The 20,812-nt window shown below is 47.2% G+C and overlaps 1 protein-coding gene across 1 annotated transcript; it reads left to right on the plus strand.

The window, feature by feature from the left end:
* Window positions 1–12,000: 12,000 nt before the first annotated feature.
* Window positions 12,001–15,920, plus strand: LOC146583811 (uncharacterized). Its single transcript, XM_085266868.1, has 3 exons — window positions 12,001–13,483; window positions 14,210–14,635; window positions 14,756–15,920. The coding sequence occupies exons 1-3, from the start codon at window positions 12,526–12,528 to the stop codon at window positions 15,496–15,498; spliced, it is 2,127 nt and encodes a 708-aa protein (XP_085122994.1). The 5' UTR covers window positions 12,001–12,525; the 3' UTR covers window positions 15,499–15,920.
* The last annotated feature ends 4,892 nt before the right edge of the window (window positions 15,921–20,812 follow it).

Genomic DNA, 20,812 nt, shown 5'->3' on the forward strand with positions numbered 1-20,812 from the left:
ATCTGGAAAGTTTATCATATTATTGTTTTGTAATATGTCCAGATTGTTCCAGATAGGTGTACGTTTGCATGGGATTAATTAAGACTCTGTCATTTTTAGAAACTCCCACCATGCTGTCAGAGAAGAGCTGATATTGATGCTTTTAAAGCATTCATGTCGTTTGATGTTTGAGCTGATAAATGGTAGGTCTGAAATTTCTAGGTTATTACATAGTGCCTGTTCTACATCTATCCAAGGTTCATCTAAGAGGGTATGTTTTAACCATCTAGAGATGAACTGAAGCCTGTTGGCTAAAAAATAGTGATTAAAGTTAGGCAGATCTAATCCTCCTTTATCCTTGGTCCTTTGTAGTGTTTTTAAGCTGATACGTGGGGGGTTATCTTTCCAAAGGAATTTGGACATGTACGAATCTAGAGATCTGAACCAATCTTGTGATGGCTCATTTGGGATCATTGAAAATAAATAGTTTATTTTTGGCAAGACCATCATTTTTATAGCGGCAACCCTTCCCATGAGTGATATGGGTAAAGATTTCCATCTAGCCAGGTCGCCTTCTACTGTCTTTAAAAGTGGGATGTGGTTTAATTTAGTTAATTCTGAAAGTTTAGGAGAGACATTAATACCTAAATATTTTATATTTCCAGATTGCAGTGGGGAAGGAGAAGAATTATGGAAAGAGCAATTAATTGGAAGAACTGTTGATTTTGACCAGTTAATTGAATAATTTGAGACACTTGAGAAAGAATTTATCAATGCGATTACCCCAGAGAGATTGTTTTGTGAATTTTGGAGAAAAAGTAACACATCATCCGCATAAAGGCTGATTTTATGTTCTACATTCTTACATTTTATGCCCTTAATTGTTGTAGCCTGTCTAATTGCTGCTGCTAGTGGCTCAATAAAAATTGCAAACAGTGAAGGGGAGAGTGGGCATCCCTGTCTGGTGCCCCTCAGAAGAGAGAAGCTGGAGGATGTTTGGTCATTTGTTCTGACACAAGCTGTTGGGGAATTATATAATATTTTTAACCAGTTTATGAAAGAGTTTCCAAAACCAAATTTGTGTAAAGTTGCAAATAGAAATTTCCAGTTAACTCTGTCAAATGCTTTTTCTGCATCTAAAGAAAATATTATGGTTTCAATGTTTTTACTGCATGAGTAGTCTATTAAATTAAGTAATCTACATGTATTTGTTGATGAGTGTCTACCTTTTATGAAACCAGTTTGGTCAGGATGAATTAAGAGGGGGGTTATTTTCTCTAATCTCTTTGAGAGAGCTTTGCAGATTATTTTAAGGTCTACATTAATGAGGGATATTGGACGATAGCTTGAAGGAAATACAGGGTCTTTGCCTGGTTTTTGTAAGAGACTGATATTTGCAGAGTTCATATTTGGTGGTAGTCTACCATTTTCTTTGATTTCCTGCAACATCCTGTGAAAAACTGGTGCCAGAATCGTCCAGAATTCTTTGTAAAAATCTGTTGGAAAACCGTCTGGACCTGGAGCCTTATTATTGGGCATACTTATCAGAGCTTCCTGGAGTTCACCTGGCGTCAGTGGCATATCCAGTGCCATTGCTTGGGTGTCTAATAATTTTGGAAGAGTTACGTTGTCGAGAAATTGATCAATTTCATTTTTAGATGGGTTTATTTGTGGTGTATATAAAGTTTCATAGAAATCCCTAAAAAATTTGTTTATTTTTTTAAGATCATATATTGTATTCCCAGATAAATCTTTAACAACGGGGGGCCTCCCGGCCGCCTGGATGGCCGCCTCGATCTCCCAGGTGATGACCCCAATAGTACAGGTTGCCTGCAGGATGGAATCCGGATCCGCCTTTTCGTCAGCAGCGGAAAACTGACGGGAGAGAGCGTCCGGCTTGACATTTCGGGAACCGGGTCTGTAGGTGATTGAGAAGTGAAAACGGGTGAAAAACAGGGCCCATCTGGCCTGTCGAGCGTTGAGACGTTTCGCCGTTTCGCCGTTTGAAGGTAGGCCAGGTTTTTGTGATCGGTCCAGACCACGAAGGGTTGAGTGGTGCCCTCCAGCCAATGCCGCCATTCTTCCAGGGCGAGCTTAATCGCCAAGAGCTCCCGATCGCCCACGTCGTAGTTACGTTCTGCAGGGGTGAGACGACGGGAAAAATAGGCACAAGGGTGCATCTTACCTTCCCTCTGTTGGGAAAGGACGGCCCCCACCCCTGAGTCGGATGCGTCGACCTCTACCACGAACTGAAGAGTGGTATCAGGTTGGACCAGGATGGGCGCTGAAGCAAACCGTTTCTTGAGCTCCTGAAAGGCTGATTGGACAGCGTCACTCCACTGAAAAGCAAGCTTGGGAGAGGTTAACTGGGTTAATGGTAAGGCAATCCTGCTGAAGTCTCGTATGAATCTCCTGTAGAAGTTAGCAAAGCCAAGGAAGCGTTGCAACTGGCGACGGTTGTTTGGTTCTGGCCAGTTCACAACAGCCTTGACTTTCACAGGGTCGGGTCGAAGATCTCCCCGCTCGATTATGTACCCTAGGAAGGCAACCGAGGGCACATGAAACTCACATTTCTCGCTTTTGACGAACAGCCGGTTCTCCAGAAGGCGTTGCAGCACCAGCCGGACCTGGGTCTCGTGTTCAGCCTGGGAGGAAGAGAAGATCAGAATGTCGTCTAGATAGACAAACACAAATCGGTTAATAAAGTCCCTTAGAACATCATTGACCAGAGCCTGGAATACTGCAGGTGCGTTAGTGAGGCCGAACGGCATGACCAGATACTCGAAATGTCCAAGGTGGGTATTAAACGCCGTCTTCCATTCATCGCCATCCCGAAACCGGACCAGGTGGTAAGCGTTTCTCAAGTCCAGCTTGCTGAATATGACGGCGCCCTGGAGAAGTTCGAAAGCGGAGGTGAGCAGGGGCAGTGGATATTTATTCTTGACCGTAATGTTATTGAGTCCCCGAAAGTCAATACAGGGTCGGAGGGTCTTATCCTTCTTTTCCACAAAGAAGAAACCAGCTGCGACGGGTGAGGAAGAGGCACGGATAATGCCGGCAGCGAGGGATTCAGTTATATATTTCTCCATAGCCTCCCGGCAGCGAGAGGCTATAGAGGCGGCTGGTCGGTAAGGGAACTCCCGGCAGCAGGTCTATGGCGCAGTCATAGGGCTGATGGGGTGGCAGCGACTGGGCTCGGTCCTTCCGAAACACCTCAGCGAGATCGTGGTAAGCAGACGGCACATCTGCTAAGTCGGAAGACCGCGGTGGCTCTGGGCCGGTGACAGATTTGTTAAGAGGTACGGCAGCCTTAAGGCAAGTCATATGACACTCCTCTCCCCAGCCCGTAATGCCTCCTTTCTGCCAATTAATCGTGGGGTTGTGTTGCTGGAGCCAGGGATGACCGAGAACTACCGGCGTCTGAGTGGAGTGAAAAACAAAAAAGCTAATCTCCTCCGAATGATTGCCAGACAGTGTGAGGGTGAGCGGTTCAGTGATGTGTGTGATGTCGGGGAGGCGCTGCCCTGATAAAGCCGTGACGCGTAAGGCGTGGGGTAGTGACTCCACAGTCACACAGAGTCGTTTAGCTAGTTCAGAGTCAATGAAATTTTGTTCTGCTCCAGAATCAATAAGCACAGAAAGTGAATGACACTCGGAGTGGACCAGAAGCTTAGCCGGCAGGGCTAAACGTGGAGGAGATTTATCCTGATTCACCCACCAGTACTCCTACCATCACTGGCGGGCGCGGCCTTTTGCTCGCGACGGACAGGAGGCAATCATGTGTCCCTTATTACCACAATACAGGCACTCACCGGCCGTGATGCGTCGCTGACGTTCTGCAGCAGTTAGGTGAGAGCTGCCGATTTGCATGGGCTGTACCTCTCCGTCGGCGCCCCCTGATGTCCGGGAGGACCGGTAATTGGCCGAAGCCTCCGCCCCTCGCGGCCCTGCGGCCTCCTGGGAACTGGAGTTCCATGCTTGCCGACGAGCTCGTAGCTGCTCATCCACCTTAATACATAACGACATCAATTCGTCAAAAGCAGTGGGTAGGTCCCGCATAATCAATTCATCTTTCAGATCTTCCCGGATGTTATTTAACAATGTGCTCCTGAGCGCATCCGGTCCCCAGCCGGTTTCTTCTGCCAAAATCCAAAAGTCGATTGAATAATCTGCCATACTCCGCTTACCTTGCTTAAAGTTAAGGAGGCGGAGCGCCGCAGCCTCGACTCCAGAGCCCTGATTAAACACAGTCTTAAAGTTAATCACAAACCTCTCAAAAGAGATCTCCGGGTTGGAGTTTAACACGACCTGGGCCCATTTCAAAGCCCGGTCACGAAGCATCTGTACCAAAAACGCAATCTTTGCCCCGTCATTGTTATGAAAATGCCGCTGTTCGCGGAAAATCAATGAACACTGGGCCAGAAAGCCAGGGCACTTCTCTGTCTCCCCCGAAAAGGGCTCAGGCGAAGGTAGAGGACCGTCAGAGGATGGGGTGGCTGCCGATGAGGGACCGGCTGTAGCCGCCGCGAGTGTGTCCTGCGGGGCAGGGCGAGCCGGCTGGGAGGTCCCTGGCTGTACTCCCCCTGGCGTAGTCAAACTGGAAACAGCTTGAGTTAGTGCAGCGATCTCACCTCGCAGCTGATGTAACATTTGTTCGTGGCGAGTCAGCGCCGCTTCTTGGGCAGCCAGTGCCTGACCGATGGTATTCTGATCTGCTGAGTCCATGTTGTGGCTGGATCGTTCTGTCAAGTTTCGTAGATCGGACTCACGCGCAGACCACTAGTGTCTTCAAAAGGTGCATTTATTTACAGTGTTTCCTACAGTGGAATTCATATATACACATAATGGTGTCAACGGAAAAAAGGGGCCGGGGTTCCAGGGTCCAGGAGTGAAAGAGGCAGGAGTCCAGGAAGGGAAGGTTTCCATTCAGTCCTAGCACATCTCCTCTCCTTTCCTCTATCTCTCTTGCTCCCGTTCAGTCGCCAGGCACAGGGGAAGAATAAGTCCAGAGGCAATCTATGCACAGGCAGAAAAAAAACATTAGTCTCCTGGTTTAGACATGCTCACAAACTGACTTTACAAAATACAGGACGACTGACGCTGATGGCTCAACGATCCAGCGACGAGTAGAGCAGACTCGCCCTCTTAAGAAGGGTTCCAATCTTTCATGATCAGCGACAGATGTGCTGATCACCTCCAGGTGCGTAGGCCAGGGGCAGGAGCCCATACTGAGCTCCGCCCCGGCAGGAGAAAGAGAGAATGGAAGAGGGCGAGAGAGAAAGGGAGAGCACAGGTGAGAGAGAAAGGTAAACAAAAACAAAGCACCTGACGGCTGTCAGCTGACGAGGAGCGGAGACCATGACAAACAGCACATATTGTCATGGTCGGCTGTGTGGCAGGCAGGCAGGAGTGGTGGACCCAAAATGCAGGATTCTCAGGACACGAGGTTTAGACAGAAAATGCAGCTTTATTGCTGGAGCAGAACATCAAGATAAAATAAAACTCACAAAAGCAAACAAAACTCTAAACAGAGATGCAGGAGGACTGGAAATCCTAAACACGCAGCAAGTGAGGGTGAACAGACGTTAACGATGCGACACCGAGTAGGGGAAGACACAGACACTAAATACAAGAGGTGAACGGAGCAAAGAGGAAACAGCTGGGAGACACGGCTGACGTTGATTACACTGACGAGACAGGGAGAGCACAAAGCTGAACGCACTGACAAAGGACACAGACCTACAAAATAAGACAGGAAGCACACGCCAGACAGAGACAGACTCGTAAACAGGCATAATGACGTCATGGACAAACAGAGGGACATACGGGCAGAGAAGACCAAGCACAGGCAACCTAAACCAAACATAAGGGCAAGATAACAAAACCTAAACCAGACATAATCATCATCGTCATCAACATCATCATCAGATAACTAAAGAATCAGAATATAATTGTAATCAAAACAGTATCACCAGAGAATAACCAATCCATAATGCAAAAATAAACCAAAACATAAGAAACTCAAAATGCTGGGTCGACCCGACCCAGGACCGTGACACATATAGTTGTTTTTTCTTTATTGATTTTTAACTGGTTAGCAAGAAATTGTCCGGATTTGTTACCGTGTTCATAATTTTGCAGGCGAAGTCTTTGTACTAAGAATTTAGTCTTTAGTCAACTGAAAAAAAAATAAATTCATACTTATAATAAAGGTCAATCAAATGGACTAATATGGCAAGGCCATGATGATCCACTTGGTAAAATAAATCCGCTTGACATCTTTCTTGGCCTTAAGACAACAATTCTGATGGCTAAAGATCCAAACGGGACACAAAAAAAAGAAAAAAAGAAAAAAAGAATTTAGTCTTTTTATTAATAATTTCATTTAATTCTAGTTTTGTCTTGCGTATTTTGATTAATATTTCTTGATATTGGTGTGACACATAGGCTTTTTCTAAGAATTTGATGTTTTTTTCTAGTTCCTGAATATTTTTGTTTTCTTCTTTCTTCTTATGTGATGAGAAAGAGATTATTTTACCTCTCATCACGGCTTTCCCTGCTTCCCAGAGGACAGATGCTGATGTTCCAGGAATGTCATTAAAGCCTAAATATAGAGTCCATTCTTTAGTATTTGTTAAACTCTTCGTCTTTGAGCAGTGATGTATTAAATCGCCAGTTTTTACTTGGTGTAGTATTATTTTTCTGTATTAGTGTTAAAGATACAGGAGCATGATCGCTGACAGCTATAGGATGAATCTCAGTGTCTGAAATGTTACTCAGCAGTGAGCTGCTGACCAGAAAATAATCCAGACGAGAGTAGGAGTGATGAACATGTGAGAAGAAAGAATATTCCTTACTGTTGGGGTGAAGGGAGCAAAATGCAAAATGCAAAATATCATTTTGCATTGGGGGGCTTGAGGGGCTTCTAGATGTTTGGGGCCGGCATCTCCTCCATGCCTGCTTCATGTCCCAGGGGGCAGGGCTATGGCTCCCCACACCCTCTATCAGATAGTTATACAGAGAAGCCTTTTGAATACAAGCGTGTTCATGTACACAGGCGTTCACACAGGTGTGCACAGACACAAACTATATCTTCCTTAGCTGCTGCCTCAAAGCATACCGTGCATTGTTGGTCTTGCGTGCTGCTCAGTAACATCAATAATTATTATTTACTGTTACTTATAGTTATCTAGGTTGTTGCTGTGGTCTCCCTACTGTGATGTTCTCTTTTTTCCCAGCAGGTGATCCAGTGGACTTTTTAATGTCTTTTCTCACTGTCCCTCTTCCCCTCTGTTTTTCTTGAGCTTCTCTTGTCTATTTGTCTTTCCCCTTTCCTGTCCCCCAGTCATGTCTAAAAAGATCAATCAAGTGGACCAATAATGATCCACTTGGAAAAATAAATCCGTTGGGCATTTTTCTTGGCCTTCAGACGGTAACTCTGATTGCTACAGTGGGAATGGGACAGGCAAAAAAAAAAGGTTAAAAAATCTCCAAAAAACAAACTATTCCTGGTAGTTCCTGGTAACCCTTTTATAATTAGCTTATGTCACATTGAGCTTCATTCAGAAAACAGATGGATGTTTTTAAAAACATAAACATGTGTACATACACTACACGTGCTACTGTCCACTGATGAACTTGATTACAGTGTTTCTGGGTGCAGTGAAATGTCAAGCCAGAGAAATGCTGATGAATGAAAAACCAGTAACTCTACCAAGAGGACGCATCAGTTCATGCGAGGTTCCCTCGTTTCACATTCCAGAGCTCAATGGTTTATTTACATGGCTGTGAAGCCATCCACAAAAACATGATCAGCTGGTTCAAAGAGAGAATGCAGGGCAGAGACTCACTGTTAATTGCTGCATTTCACCATCAGATTAAGTAAGTCACTATTTACTGCCCTCTATACAAAACAATGATATTCAAACTATAAATAAATAAATGAATAAAATGAGAAAGAAGAGGATGATATCCATGATTGACTTTAAGAATGATGAAAGGTTATTGGTGTAAAATTATAGTTCTTAACAACTGATCGTTGGACCACCCCTCAATCTAAGGTTTACACACAGCAATTTAATGATAATGCGCCAAATCACTACAACAGCGGCTCAAGGCAATGCCTACCAGAGTAGGGATCTTGTTAGACAACTCACCTGACAAATTTTCATCCGAGATAAAACAGCACTATCATACCGTATTCTGGGAGACAGGTTCAGAACAACTTCTCGGTAACCTGCAGACAATAACGTGTTCATTCTGTTTATCACCCTGGTATGTATTTTGGTTTTTGGGTGTGAATTTATACAACAGGAATTACTTTTATAGATTCAGGAGAAAATTTATTTAATGGTGCTTTTAGACACTGATCTGAAATAAAAAGCGTGTTAGAAGTAGCTTTTGCTAGATTTGTTCCAGGGAGGGTTATACAGAATTTTAAGTTGTTTTCTTGTGTGATTGCACAGCGTCCCATCACAGGCCCTCCTTTTAAAATGTACAGCAGAAGTTTCAATTCACTTTTATTTCTACATACCAAATTACAACAACAGTCACCTGCTAGTGAGACTGTTAGTTGGAAAATAAGTATTTGGTCAATAACAAAAATACAACTCAATACTTTGTAACATAACCTTTGTTGGCAATAACAGAGGTCAAACGTTTACTATAGGTCTTTACCAGGTTTGCACACACAGTAGCTGGTATTTTGGCCCATTCCTCCATGCAGATCTTCTCGAGAGCAGTGATGTTTTGGGGCTGTCGCCGAGCAACACGGACTTTCAACTCCCGCCACAGATTTTCTATGGGGTTGAGGTCTGGAGACTGGCTAGGCCACTCCAGGACTTTCAAATGCTTCTTACGGAGCCACTCCTTTGTTGCCCGGGCGGTGTGTTTTGGATCATTGTCATGTTGGAAGACCCAGCCTCGTTTCATCTTCAAAGTTCTCACTGATGGAAGGAGGTTTTGGCTCAAAATCTCACGATACATGGCCCCATTCATTCTGTCCTTAACACGGATCAGTCATCCTGTCCCCTTGGCAGAAAAACAGCCCCATAGCATGATGTTTCCACCCCCATGCTTCACAGTAGGTATGGTGTTCTTGGGATGCAACTCAGTATTCTTCTTCCTCCAAACACGACGAGTTGAGTTTATACCAAAAAGTTCTACTTTGGTTTCATCTGACCACATGACATTCTCCCAATCCTCTGCTGTATCATCCATGTGCTCTCTGGCAAACTTCAGACGGGCCTGGACATGCACTGGCTTCAGCAGCGGAACACGTCTGGCACTGCGGGATTTGATTCCCTGCCGTTGTAGTGTGTTACTGATGGTGACCTTTGTTACTTTGGTCCCAGCTCTCTGCAGGTCATTCACCAGGTCCCCCCGTGTGGTTCTGGGATCTTTGCTCACCGTTCTCATGATCATTTTGACCCCACGGGATGAGATCTTGCGTGGAGCCCCAGATCGAGGGAGATTATCAGTGGTCTTGTATGTCTTCCATTTTCTGATGATTGCTCCCACAGTTGATTTTTTCACACCAAGCTGCTTGCCTATTGTAGATTCACTCTTCCCAGTCTGGTGCAGGTCTACAATACTTTTCCTGGTGTCCTTCCAAAGCTCTTTGGTCTTGGCCATGGCGGCGTTCGGAGTCTGACTGTTTGAGGCTGTGGACAGGTGTCTTTTATACAGATGATGAGTTCAAACAGGTGCCATTCATACAGGTAACGAGTGGGGGACAGAAAAGCTTCTTACAGGAGACGTTACAGGTCTGTGAGAGCCAGAGATTTTCCTTGTTTGAGGTGACCAAATACTTATTTTCCACCCTAATTTACGAATAAATTCTTTACAAATCCTACCATGTGAATTCATGGATTTTTCTTTCACATTCTGTCTCTCACAGTTGAAGTGTACCTCTGGTGCAAATTACTGACCTCTGTCATCATTTTAAGTGGGGGAACTTGCACAATCGGTGGCTGACTAAATACTTTTTTGCCCCACTGTAATAGCTGTAATAAAATGTTATGCTCAGTGGTATCAAGTGAAGATTTCAACATTTCAATATGAATGAAGCCTGAAACTGATTAGATTAATTTCTGATGATCTTTTCTGTGATTCTTCAAATTTGTAACATCGAACATATTAAAAGATGATTTAAGGCTGATTGGGGCTTAAGGGTCACAGGAACAGTTTAATTAGCCAGCTGTTTACTATTTTTCTTTATATTCTAGCTTTCATCACTTGCCTGTTCAATATGACAACTATATCAGATGAGAAAATAAATCCCTGTGTAGTTTAAAAAACTTTAATTTAATCAAGTGATATATGTAAAATATAAAAACAACAAAACTTAAGACGTTAAAGATGGCCTGATGAATATTTGTAAATATCTAGATTGTTGGTGTTTCCATCTGAGAGTCTGCAGGGCATATGCCATACCTGTGTTTTAGAAATACGCGATGGTAACATGAGCGTGTTAACTTTAAGAACATTAACATCTAGTTTAAGGTGTGTGAAGTATATGTGTCCCTGAAGCTAAAAAGGAGATATGTCTCCCTAGATTTGTTCAAATAAATTACAAATGTTATTTGCGACCATCCACTGTGTTAAAAAACTAGCTGGCTTCGTCTCCCTCTTAGTTCAACATTCCAAAATCTCTATTTTTAAATAAAAGGATCGCATCACCCCGTGAAAGAAACCCCAGTAGATGCGTAAGAACTAGTTAAATTAAAACTAGTGGTTTGATTAAATGAAATGCTTGTGAACAGTCCTGAAGGCTGAAATTACCCGTACAGAAGAAATTCCCATTTGTGCCGTTTTTAAAATAAAAATGCATGCATCATACATGCTGAGACATCAGAATCACAAAATTAGTCTGATTAAAACGCAATTTCTTTGAAAGAATGATACTGACTGCTTGCGGCAAAAGACGAGATCCTGTGCAACGTGTTTTAGAAGTACCACAATAGCGTAAATTTTCTAAAGGGGCGGAATGTTATTTGCGACCATCTGCTGTGTTAAAACTAACAGGCTCTGAAACTATGAAACCCTGTACAGAGGAAATTCCCTTTTGAAACATTTTTAAATAAAATTCTTGCATCACAGCATCCTGAGACATTAGAATCACAAAATTAGTGTCATTGAAACACAATTAGTAACACTTTTGACTAGATGTAAATAAAAAGCAAGTACCGATTCCAGGTTTGTGAAGGTGCACAGTGAAACAAAACGGCTTCCACCCCTCCACGCAAAACAAAGAATTGCTTTTAAGAACACATATGTCTGCATGTTGAGACATGCCAAAGCGATAAAAATAGTTTAATTAAAAACCCTATGGTTTGACTAAATTAAAACCCAGTTAAAAACACATGAACTCATATAACCAACAGTCGCACTGGAGTGTTTCCACACATGAACAAACATAACCCTGAGCACACCTGAACGCGCATGCGTACACGCACGAAACATGTCAAACAGGCTGTCAAACCGGTTTGACTGGCCGCCATATTGGACTGCCGCATCCATATTACTACTAATTTATTAAGCACAGTAAATCTTCATTTATGGGACAGGTTTCGTTTATTTTCCTTTCTGCTCTTCAAAGGCCGTGACCTTTTTATAAGAGCACAGCTGCCTGTCTGCATTACCGTCACATATCTTCCTGTACATGTGTTTATGTGTTCTTTCACAGTGAAGAGATAAGGGCCCCCCAAACAAAGCACAAGCCAACTATCACCAGAATGTTTCCTGACAGAAAGTGAGTGTAGTTATTCCAAAGAGTGCAGGATAAACCCCTTGAGATGTACCAGTTTGTTTTTGTGGTGGTCCCCGCAAACATTCATACAAAACAATATGGAATAATTCCCCAAAGATAAGATATAAGATAAGATAACCTTTATTAGTCCCACACGTGGGAAATGTGTTTTGTTACAGCAGAAAGTGGACAGTGCAAAGTTACAGGAGCAAAAATTAAGTAAAAACTCTGGAAAAGACACAAATTAAGAAAAGAAACAACAAAAGTGTCATGGTCCTGGGTCGTTGACCCAGCGTTTTGTGTTTTGTGATTATTTCCCTCTGTTCTAGTTATTCTGTGTCCTCCCCCCTTGTGTCCGGTTCGGGTTCTAGATTTCCTGTTTTGTTCTGAAAGTCTGTGTCTGTTGTCATTGTGTTCAGCTTGTGTCCTCCAGTCATGTGTATTCAGATCAGCTGTTCTTCCCTCCTGTGTGCGATTACCCGATTACCTTGTGTGTGTATGTGTATATATAGTGGGTGTCGGTCTGTGTTCGTTGTCGGCTCGTCTGTGTTTCTTGGTATCCTGGTCCTTGGTCTGCGTCTCTCTGCTCCGCTCTCCGTTTTGTAAGATTTCAGGTTTGCTCTTTAGTTTCTCCCAGTTTAGGTTTGTCATTACTCATGCTTCATTGCCTGTTTTTGCCACTGCCACCGTGTAAATAAACTTCACTCGTATCATCAGTTTGCTGCATTTTGGGTCCTCCTTTTCCTCCACTCCACACGGCTCACTCCGCCAGCCGTGACAGTACGAGCCGACCAAACATGGACCCAGCGGCATCCGCACCTCCCGAGGAGCTTCGGGAGGAACTAATTGACTCTGTTTCCAGGTTGGTTAACCTATGGCTCGAGCATGAGGGGGAAGAGTGTCTCCGCGCTGTAGAAGCCAGGCTACAGCAGCTCATCTCTGCTCACTCCTGGCTGCTGGACTCTCTTCACCCGCTCGCACAGGACTTCATACTCAACGAACTGCACCTTCACCCACCAGCCGCTACCGCTTCCCAACTCAGCCCGGCGGCGAAGATTTTGCCCGGCCCGCCGGAGGTTTTGCCCGGCCCGCCGGAGGTTTTGCCCGGCCCGCCGGAGGTTTTGCCCGGGAGGAAGCGACGATCGCGCCGTCGGCGCATCACCCCACAGCCGAAGACTAGGACTTTGGAACTGCCAGCTGTGGTGAGTGAAAAGGACCCTTTTTCTGTTTTGGACTGTGTGTCTGTTTATTCCGGGGCTGTGTTTTTTGAGTCGGCTGCCCTGCCGGTAGCTCAGTTAGCTGCCCAGCAGCCACTAGCTCAGTTAGCCACTCAACCGTCACCCCCATTACAGTCACAGCCAGACCTATTAGACACTTGGTTACAATCCATAGCTCAGTCAATAGCTCAGTTGACAAGAGACTCATCCGCCTTATTATCACCTATTCAGCCATCGTTGTCACCAACTCCTCCTGCACAACAAGTTAAGTCCATCCAACCCGGAAAGAACTATTTTTCACCTGTTCATGTCAAGCAGAGAGACACACCACATAATATTGTAATCAGTCCTCAAAAGCTGGCCAGCCCAGAGACTGTGACACACTCCAGGGCCTCCCCAGAGGCTGGGTCCCAGCCCCCGGCCGACTCTGGACCCCTGGAGATTAAGAAGCCAGCTGAGGACTGTATCCGGCTGTCGCTGCCTGAGCTGAGTCGATGCTCTGTGCAGCTGCAGTCTGCTTTGTGTTTGCCAGAGGCCCGTGCGCCTGCTGGTTCTGATCTGTTCCTGCCAGAGGCCCGTGCGCCTGCTGGCTCTGTTCTGTGCCTGCCAGAGGCCCGTGCGCCTGCTGGCTCTATTCTGTGCCTGCCAGAGGCCCGTGCGCCTGCTGGCTCTGAACTGTGCCTGCCAGAGGCCCGTGCGCCTGCTGGCTCTGAACTGTGCCTGCCAGAGGCCCGTGCGCCTACTGGTTCTGACCTGTGTGTTCCAGGGGCCCCGGTGCCCACTGGTCCAGAGACTGTTTTCGCTGGGGGGCCCGAGGAGCCCGTCCAGCCTCCTGCTTCGCCTGCTGGGGGGCCCGAGGAGCCCGCCCAGCCTCCTGCCTCGTCAGCTGGGGGGCCCGAGGAGCCCGCCCAGCTTCCTGTCTCGCCAGCTGGATGGTCCGAGGAGCCCGTCCAGCCTCAAGACTCATCGGCTGGAGGTTCAGGAGAACCTAGCCAGCCTCCTGTCTCATCAGCTGGGGGGCCCGAGGAGCCCGTCCAGCCTCAAGACTCGTCAGCTGGGGGGCCCGAGGAGCCCGTCCAGCCTCAAGACTCGTCAGCTGGAGGTTCAGGAGAACCTAGCCAGCCTCCTGCCTCGTCAGCTGGGGGGCCCGAGGAGCCCGTCCAGCCTCAAGACTCGTCAGCTGGGGGGCCCGAGGAGCCCGTCCAGCCTCAAGACTCGTCAGCTGGAGGTTCAGGAGAACCTAGCCAGCCTCCTGCCTCGTCAGCTGGGGGGCCCGAGGAGCCCGTCCAGCCTCAAGACTCGTCAGCTGGGGGGCCTGAGGAGCCCGTCCAGCCTCAAGACTCGTCAGCTGGAGGTTCAGGAGAACCTAGCCAGCCTCCTGCCTCGTCAGCTGGAGGGCCCGAGGAGCCCGTCCAGCTGCCAACTGCAGCCTCATCATCCTCGCCAGCTGCAGCTTCATCCACGCCACGGGCAGCAGCAGCTTCTTCCACGCCTGCAGCGCTACAGTCTCCGGCTTCCACGCCGTCGCCTGCTGCAGCCTCATCAGCCTCGCCAGCTGCAGCCTCCGAGCCTTCATCCTCGCCCGGTGCAGCATCATCATCTGCCTCGCCTGGTCCGGCCTCTGCTTCAGCCTCGCCTGGTCCGGCCTCTGCTTCAGCCTCGCCTGGTCCGGCCTCTGCTTCAGCCTCGTCTGGTCCAGCCTCTGCTTCAGTCTCGTCTGGTCCGGCCTCTGCTTCAGTCTCGTCTGGTCCGGCCTCCGCTTCTGCTTCAGTCTCGTCTGGTTCGGCCTCCGCTTCAGCTTCAGTCTCGCCTGGTCCGGCCTCCGCTTCAGCTTCAGCCGCGCCTGGTCCGGCCTCCGCTTCAGCTTCAGCCGCGCTTGGACCGGCCTCCGCTGCGGTCTCGTCTGGTGCTGCGACGGCCACGCCACCTTCGGGTCCCGAACTGCCGCCTCGACATCGGCGGTCATCTACCAGGCCGCTGGTGGAGCGTCATCGTCAATATGGACGACCTCCTAGACGCCGCCGCTGCCTTCCGCGCGGTCGGCCTCCAGACTTGTGTCATCGTCGCCATTGCTGTCCGCACGGTCGGCCGCCTGAACGGTTTCCTCGTCGCCGCCGTTGCTGTCCGCACGGTCGGCCGCCTGAACGGTTTCCCCGTCGCCGCCGCTGCCATGTGCACGGTCGGCCCCCTGAACTGCCTCCACTCCGCCACCGCTGCCTTCCGCTCGGTCGGCTTATGGATCTACGTCGCCGACGTGGCCGGCCTCAGAAGATGAACTGTCCTGGACTTCTGAGTTGTCAGCCTCCGGGCCGGCCTCCTGAACTGTGTTTTGTTCTCGTGCTCCAGCATGTGTGTTTTTGTTTTGGACAATTCTCTCGGTTCGCTGGAGCTTGTGTTGGTCCCTCCGTCCTGGGCCCCCGCCGCCCGCCCTGGGTTGGTCGTCTGTTTTTGTTTTGGGCTGTCTGGAGCCAGCCCTTGGAGGGGGGGTACTGTCATGGTCCTGGGTCGTTGACCCAGCGTTTTGTGTTTTGTGATTATTTCCCTCTGTTCTAGTTATTCTGTGTCCTCCCCCCTTGTGTCCGGTTCGGGTTCTAGATTTCCTGTTTTGTTCTGAAAGTCTGTGTCTGTTGTCATTGTGTTCAGCTTGTGTCCTCCAGTCATGTGTATTCAGATCAGCTGTTCTTCCCTCCTGTGTGCGATTACCCGATTACCTTGTGTGTGTATGTGTATATATAGTGGGTGTCGGTCTGTGTTCGTTGTCGGCTCGTCTGTGTTTCTTGGTATCCTGGTCCTTGGTCTGCGTCTCTCTGCTCCGCTCTCCGTTTTGTAAGATTTCAGGTTTGCTCTTTAGTTTCTCCCAGTTTAGGTTTGTCATTACTCATGCTTCATTGCCTGTTTTTGCCACTGCCACCGTGTAAATAAACTTCACTCGTATCATCAGTTTGCTGCATTTTGGGTCCTCCTTTTCCTCCACTCCACACGGCTCACTCCGCCAGCCGTGACAAAAAGGTTACAAACAAAATTACAATAATGTACTAATCTATTAGTGAAGAAAAACAAAACAAAACTCTTTAAAAGAAATGAAGACAAAGAGTCTGGAACATGAAAGCTTTTTTATCAGCTTCTTTAGACGCAAAAGGGAAGTTAAAGAGGAACAGATTACAGCTTTGTAGTCAGGAACTTGAAAGAGAAGGAAAAATGTCTTAGATACAGAGAATGTTCAAAATGGATACGTTGAAAGATAAATTGTTACCAGTTATACTGATGTGTTGTGATACTGATGGAAGCCAAATAGTCTGTCAAACATCACATGCTGATGTGTAAAAAGAATGCAAGCATCTTCAATTCTATTTGTCTGTTTGGCAGTAGATTACACAGAGCTGCTAAAAAACACATTTCATCAGTTTATTAGGCAAAACAAGAAACCCTACTGATTATCTAACCTCTCAGTCCATGTGGTGTCAGGGTTAGGGTTACGGGTAGGATATGGATTTGGTAATGTTCACCTTTTTATATAAAATGCTTATGTGTTATAGGAGCTTGGAAAGAAAAGCGTCTGGACCAGGGGCGATTTTAGCCCATTTTTGGGGGTGCTTCAGCAGGGTTAGGGTGCTTCAAGATGGCGGCGCGTGAACAATGCGAGGCTCAGTGTCTCTCCAGAATCTGCTATTTAGCGGTTTTTTATCTACTTTTAACCGGATTATTCGTCCAGAATTGCTGTGCGTTGCTGACCTACAGCAGACAAGAGCTTCTGGACATCTGGACTCACAACTCCAACAGTTTTATCGCCGATCTCCGACTCACCCCAGAGATCTCCAGAACACCGGAGGCTGCCCACTCTCCCCGGCTGGGCGGAAGTGCACGCAGACGGCGCCGAGATCGTAAACAAAGGCGAGGTAGGCGCGGAGGGCTACGGGCTAAGCTAAAGCTAACACCACACCGGCTGCCTTTACCCAGTATTTTTCTCGCCAATGTCCGTTCTCTGGCAAACAAAATGGATGAGATACGGCTCTCCATCACTAACAACAGACGGATTATGGACTCAAATGTCATGTTTTTCACCGAAACATGGCTGAACAACAGCTGCCCGGACAATGCTATCGAGTTAGCAGGACGCCACACACACCGAGCCGACAGGCTAGCAGATGACTCCGGCAAGACCAGAGGTGGAGGTTTGTGCATTTATATTAACAATGCTTGGTGCATGAACTCCACTACTACTGAGAGTCACTGCTCACCTAATGCGGAGTTTTTAATGGTCAAATGCAGACCTTATTATATCCCCAGAGAATTCACTTCGATCATACTCACTGCCGTGTATATACCCCCCGACGCTAATGCTAGGTTGGCCATGAAAGAACTTTCTGCAGCCATTAACAAACACCAGAATAAACACCCCGAGGCTGCTTTTATTGTTGCTGGCGACTTCAACCACACCAACTTAAAGACAGTCCTCCCCAGATTCCACCAACATGTCTCCTGCCACACCAGAGGAGACAAGACTTTAGACCATGTGTATTCCAACCTGGCTGGAGCCTACAAAGCCACACCCCTCCCCCACATTGGACAATCGGACCATCTCTCCCTGTTCCTCACACCTCGGTATTCACCACTCATCCAACGTGTGAAACCTGCTGTGAGGACAATTAAAGTGTGGCCAGAGGGGACAGACGCAGTGCTCCAGGACAGATTTAAAAACACAGACTGGAATATGTTCACCCACACAGACCTGGACCAGTACGCCTCATCTGTACTGGATTACATCTCCAAAACCACAGACAGTGTCACCACCCAGAAACGGATCACCATGTACCCCAACCAGAAGCCTTGGATGAACCGGGATGTTCGTCTCCTCCTGAAGGCCCGCAACACTGCCTTTAGGTCAGGAGATGCACACGCCTACAGTACAGCCAGGGCTAATCTAAAGAAGGGCATCAAAAAAGCCAAACACCATTACAAAAAGAAGGTAGAAGAACACTTCTCCAACTCCAACCCCCGACGCATGTGGCAAGGACTCCAGACCATCACAGACTACAGGACCACCAAACCCTCTCCCGCATCCTCTGATGTCTCCTTCCTAAACGAGCTCAACAACTTTTATGCTCGTTTTGAGCGAGGGAACCCCACAACCACAACCAAAGCAGACATGACGCCAGACCACCAACCTATGACTCTCTCCCCCACCGATGTAGGAGCGGTGCTGAGCAGGATCAATGTCCACAAGGCTGCAGGCCCTGATGGCATCCCCGGGCGTGTTCTCAGAGCGTGTTCTGGGGAGCTTGCAGGAGTGCTCACAGACATATTCAATCTGTCCTTGGCCCACGCTGTGGTACCGGCCTGCTTCAAATCCACCTCCATCGTCCCGATACCCAAAAACTCCAACCCATCTTGCCTCAATGATTACCGCCCAGTAGCACTCACCCCCATCATCACTAAGTGCTTAGAGTGACTGGTCCTAGCACACTTCAAATCCTGTCTCCCCCCCACCCTGGACCCCCACCAATTCGCATACCGCCGGAACAGGAGCACAGAGGATGCAGTCTCCATCGCAATGCACTCTGTCCTCTCACACCTGGACAACAACAACACCTACGCCAGAATGCTGTTTATAGACTTCAGTTCAGCATTCAATACAATCCACCCCTCACAACTCATCAGGAAACTGACAGACCTGGGTATCAGTTCCCTCATCTGCAAATGGTTACTGGACTTCCTGACCAACCGCCCCCAACATGTCCGGCTGGATAACCGCTGCTCATCTACCATCACAATGAACACCGGTGTACCACAAGGCTGTGTGATGAGCCCTTTCCTCTACTCCCTCTTCACCCACGACTGCAGACCTGCTGATGGTTCCAACACCATCATTAAGTTTGCAGATGACACCACGGTGATTGGCCTCATCAGTGACAACGATGAGGCCGCCTACAGGGAGGAGGTGGATCGTCTGGCTGAGTGGTGCGACAGAAACAACCTGCTGCTTAACACCGAGAAGACCAAGGAGCTCATCGTGGACTACAGGAGGAATGCTGACCCACATCCACCCATCCACATTAAGGGGACGGCTGTGGAGCGTGTGAGCAGCTTCAAGTTCCTGGGAGTCCACATCTCCGAGGATCTCACCTGGACGACCAACTGCTCCAAGCTGGTCAAGAAGGCTCACCAGCGCCTCTTCTTCTTGAGGACTCTGAGGAAGAACCACCTGTCCTCAGACATCCTGGTGAACTTCTATTGCTGCACCATCGAGAGCATCCTGACCAACTGTATAACAGTCTGGTACGGGAACTGCTCTGCCTCGGACCGGAAGGCGTTGCAGAGGGTCGTGAAAACTGCCCAGCGCATCACCGGAGCACCACTTCCTGCCATAAAAGACATCTACAGGAAGCGGTGTCTGAAAAGGGCTGGGAAAATCATCAAAGACCCCAGTCACCCATCACATGGACTCTTCACCCTCCTGCCCTCTGGGAGGCGCCACAGGAGCCTCCGGACTAAGACCACCAGGTACCGGAACAGCTTCTTCCCCACAGCTGTCAGACTCCTGAACTCTGCCTCCTGACATCTGACCCACGTTAACACATGGACTGGACATACACACACCCACAATGGACAACTGTACCCTCAAACACAATAATAACATGGACTGAACCACCACTCACAACCACTAGCACTTTATATAGCCTCTGTAGAAACTATCTACACCCTCACTTATCTTAACTGCACTAATGTATAGCTCTGTGTAAATAATCATTCTGTACATTCGATAATCTTTAATCCTACAACTGTTTACAACTTGCATAGTTCCCATTTCTGTATAGCTGTATATCCCAGATTCTGTAAAGTTATTTATTTCATATTCTGTATAGTTTTTCATATTTATATCCTGTTCATATCCTGTACATAGCTTGTACTCACTACAGCCTGTACATACTTATAGTTATAGAATATTCACAACATACTTCATACCGTGTACATTATAACATACCATAATAGACCCATTTCTGTAATATACTCACATATCTATATTATTGCTAATATATATTGTAATATATCTATATCACTAAAGCACTTCTGGATGGATGCAAACTGCATTTCGTTGCCCTGTACCTGTGCATGTGCAATGACAATAAAGTTGAATTCTATTCTATTCTATTCTATTCAGCACCCCCAAAAATGAATCAAAGCACCCCCAAAGATTTCTTACTTTTTTTTTTGACAATATTTGCTGTTTGTGTGACACACTACTAAAAATATAAAAAGCATACAGTACTGTACTTGTTTGAGACGTAACATTTTAACAACAAAAGTATAGATAACCCCCCCCCCCCCCCCCCCCCCCCCTCCCAAAATGGCTTGTTCCAGCTCGCCTCTCCCCTGCTCTGGCTCTAGCGCTCTTGCTTTTTTTTTTTTTTTGCCTGTCCCGTTTGGCTCTTTTGCCATCAGAATTGTTGTCTAAAGGCAAAGAAAGATGCCCATCGGATTTATTTTACCAAATTGACCATCCCAGCCTTGCCATAATGGTCCATTTGATTCACCTTTTATTGTTTATTTTATTTTCACTTACTGAATACGGGACAGACTTGACTGGGGGAAAGAAGGGGAGAAAGAAAGAGCGCTCTTGCTGGCAGAGCGATGGTGGCTGAGACGCAGCAGAGTGGAGGTGGAAGTGCCTGTCTTAAAACAGGACATATTAGCTGCATTTAACCTTCAGTTACTCTTTATATAGTTAGGTAGGAGTCAGGCTATGTTTCTTTTTAGCTGAAAAACATTACACCAGGTAACCTGCAGTGTTGAAAACGTGTTTTCCGACGATGTTTGCTACCCTACAATCCGTCCTGCTCTGTAGTAAAATCAGCAACATTTGACCGTC

The sequence above is a fragment of the Mchenga conophoros genome, linkage group LG1, assembly GCF_057382185.1.
Source record: "Mchenga conophoros isolate Kocher_MC1m ecotype Shallow Benthic linkage group LG1, M_conophoros_male_GT1.1, whole genome shotgun sequence".
In the NCBI taxonomy this organism is placed as follows: domain Eukaryota; kingdom Metazoa; phylum Chordata; class Actinopteri; order Cichliformes; family Cichlidae; genus Mchenga; species Mchenga conophoros.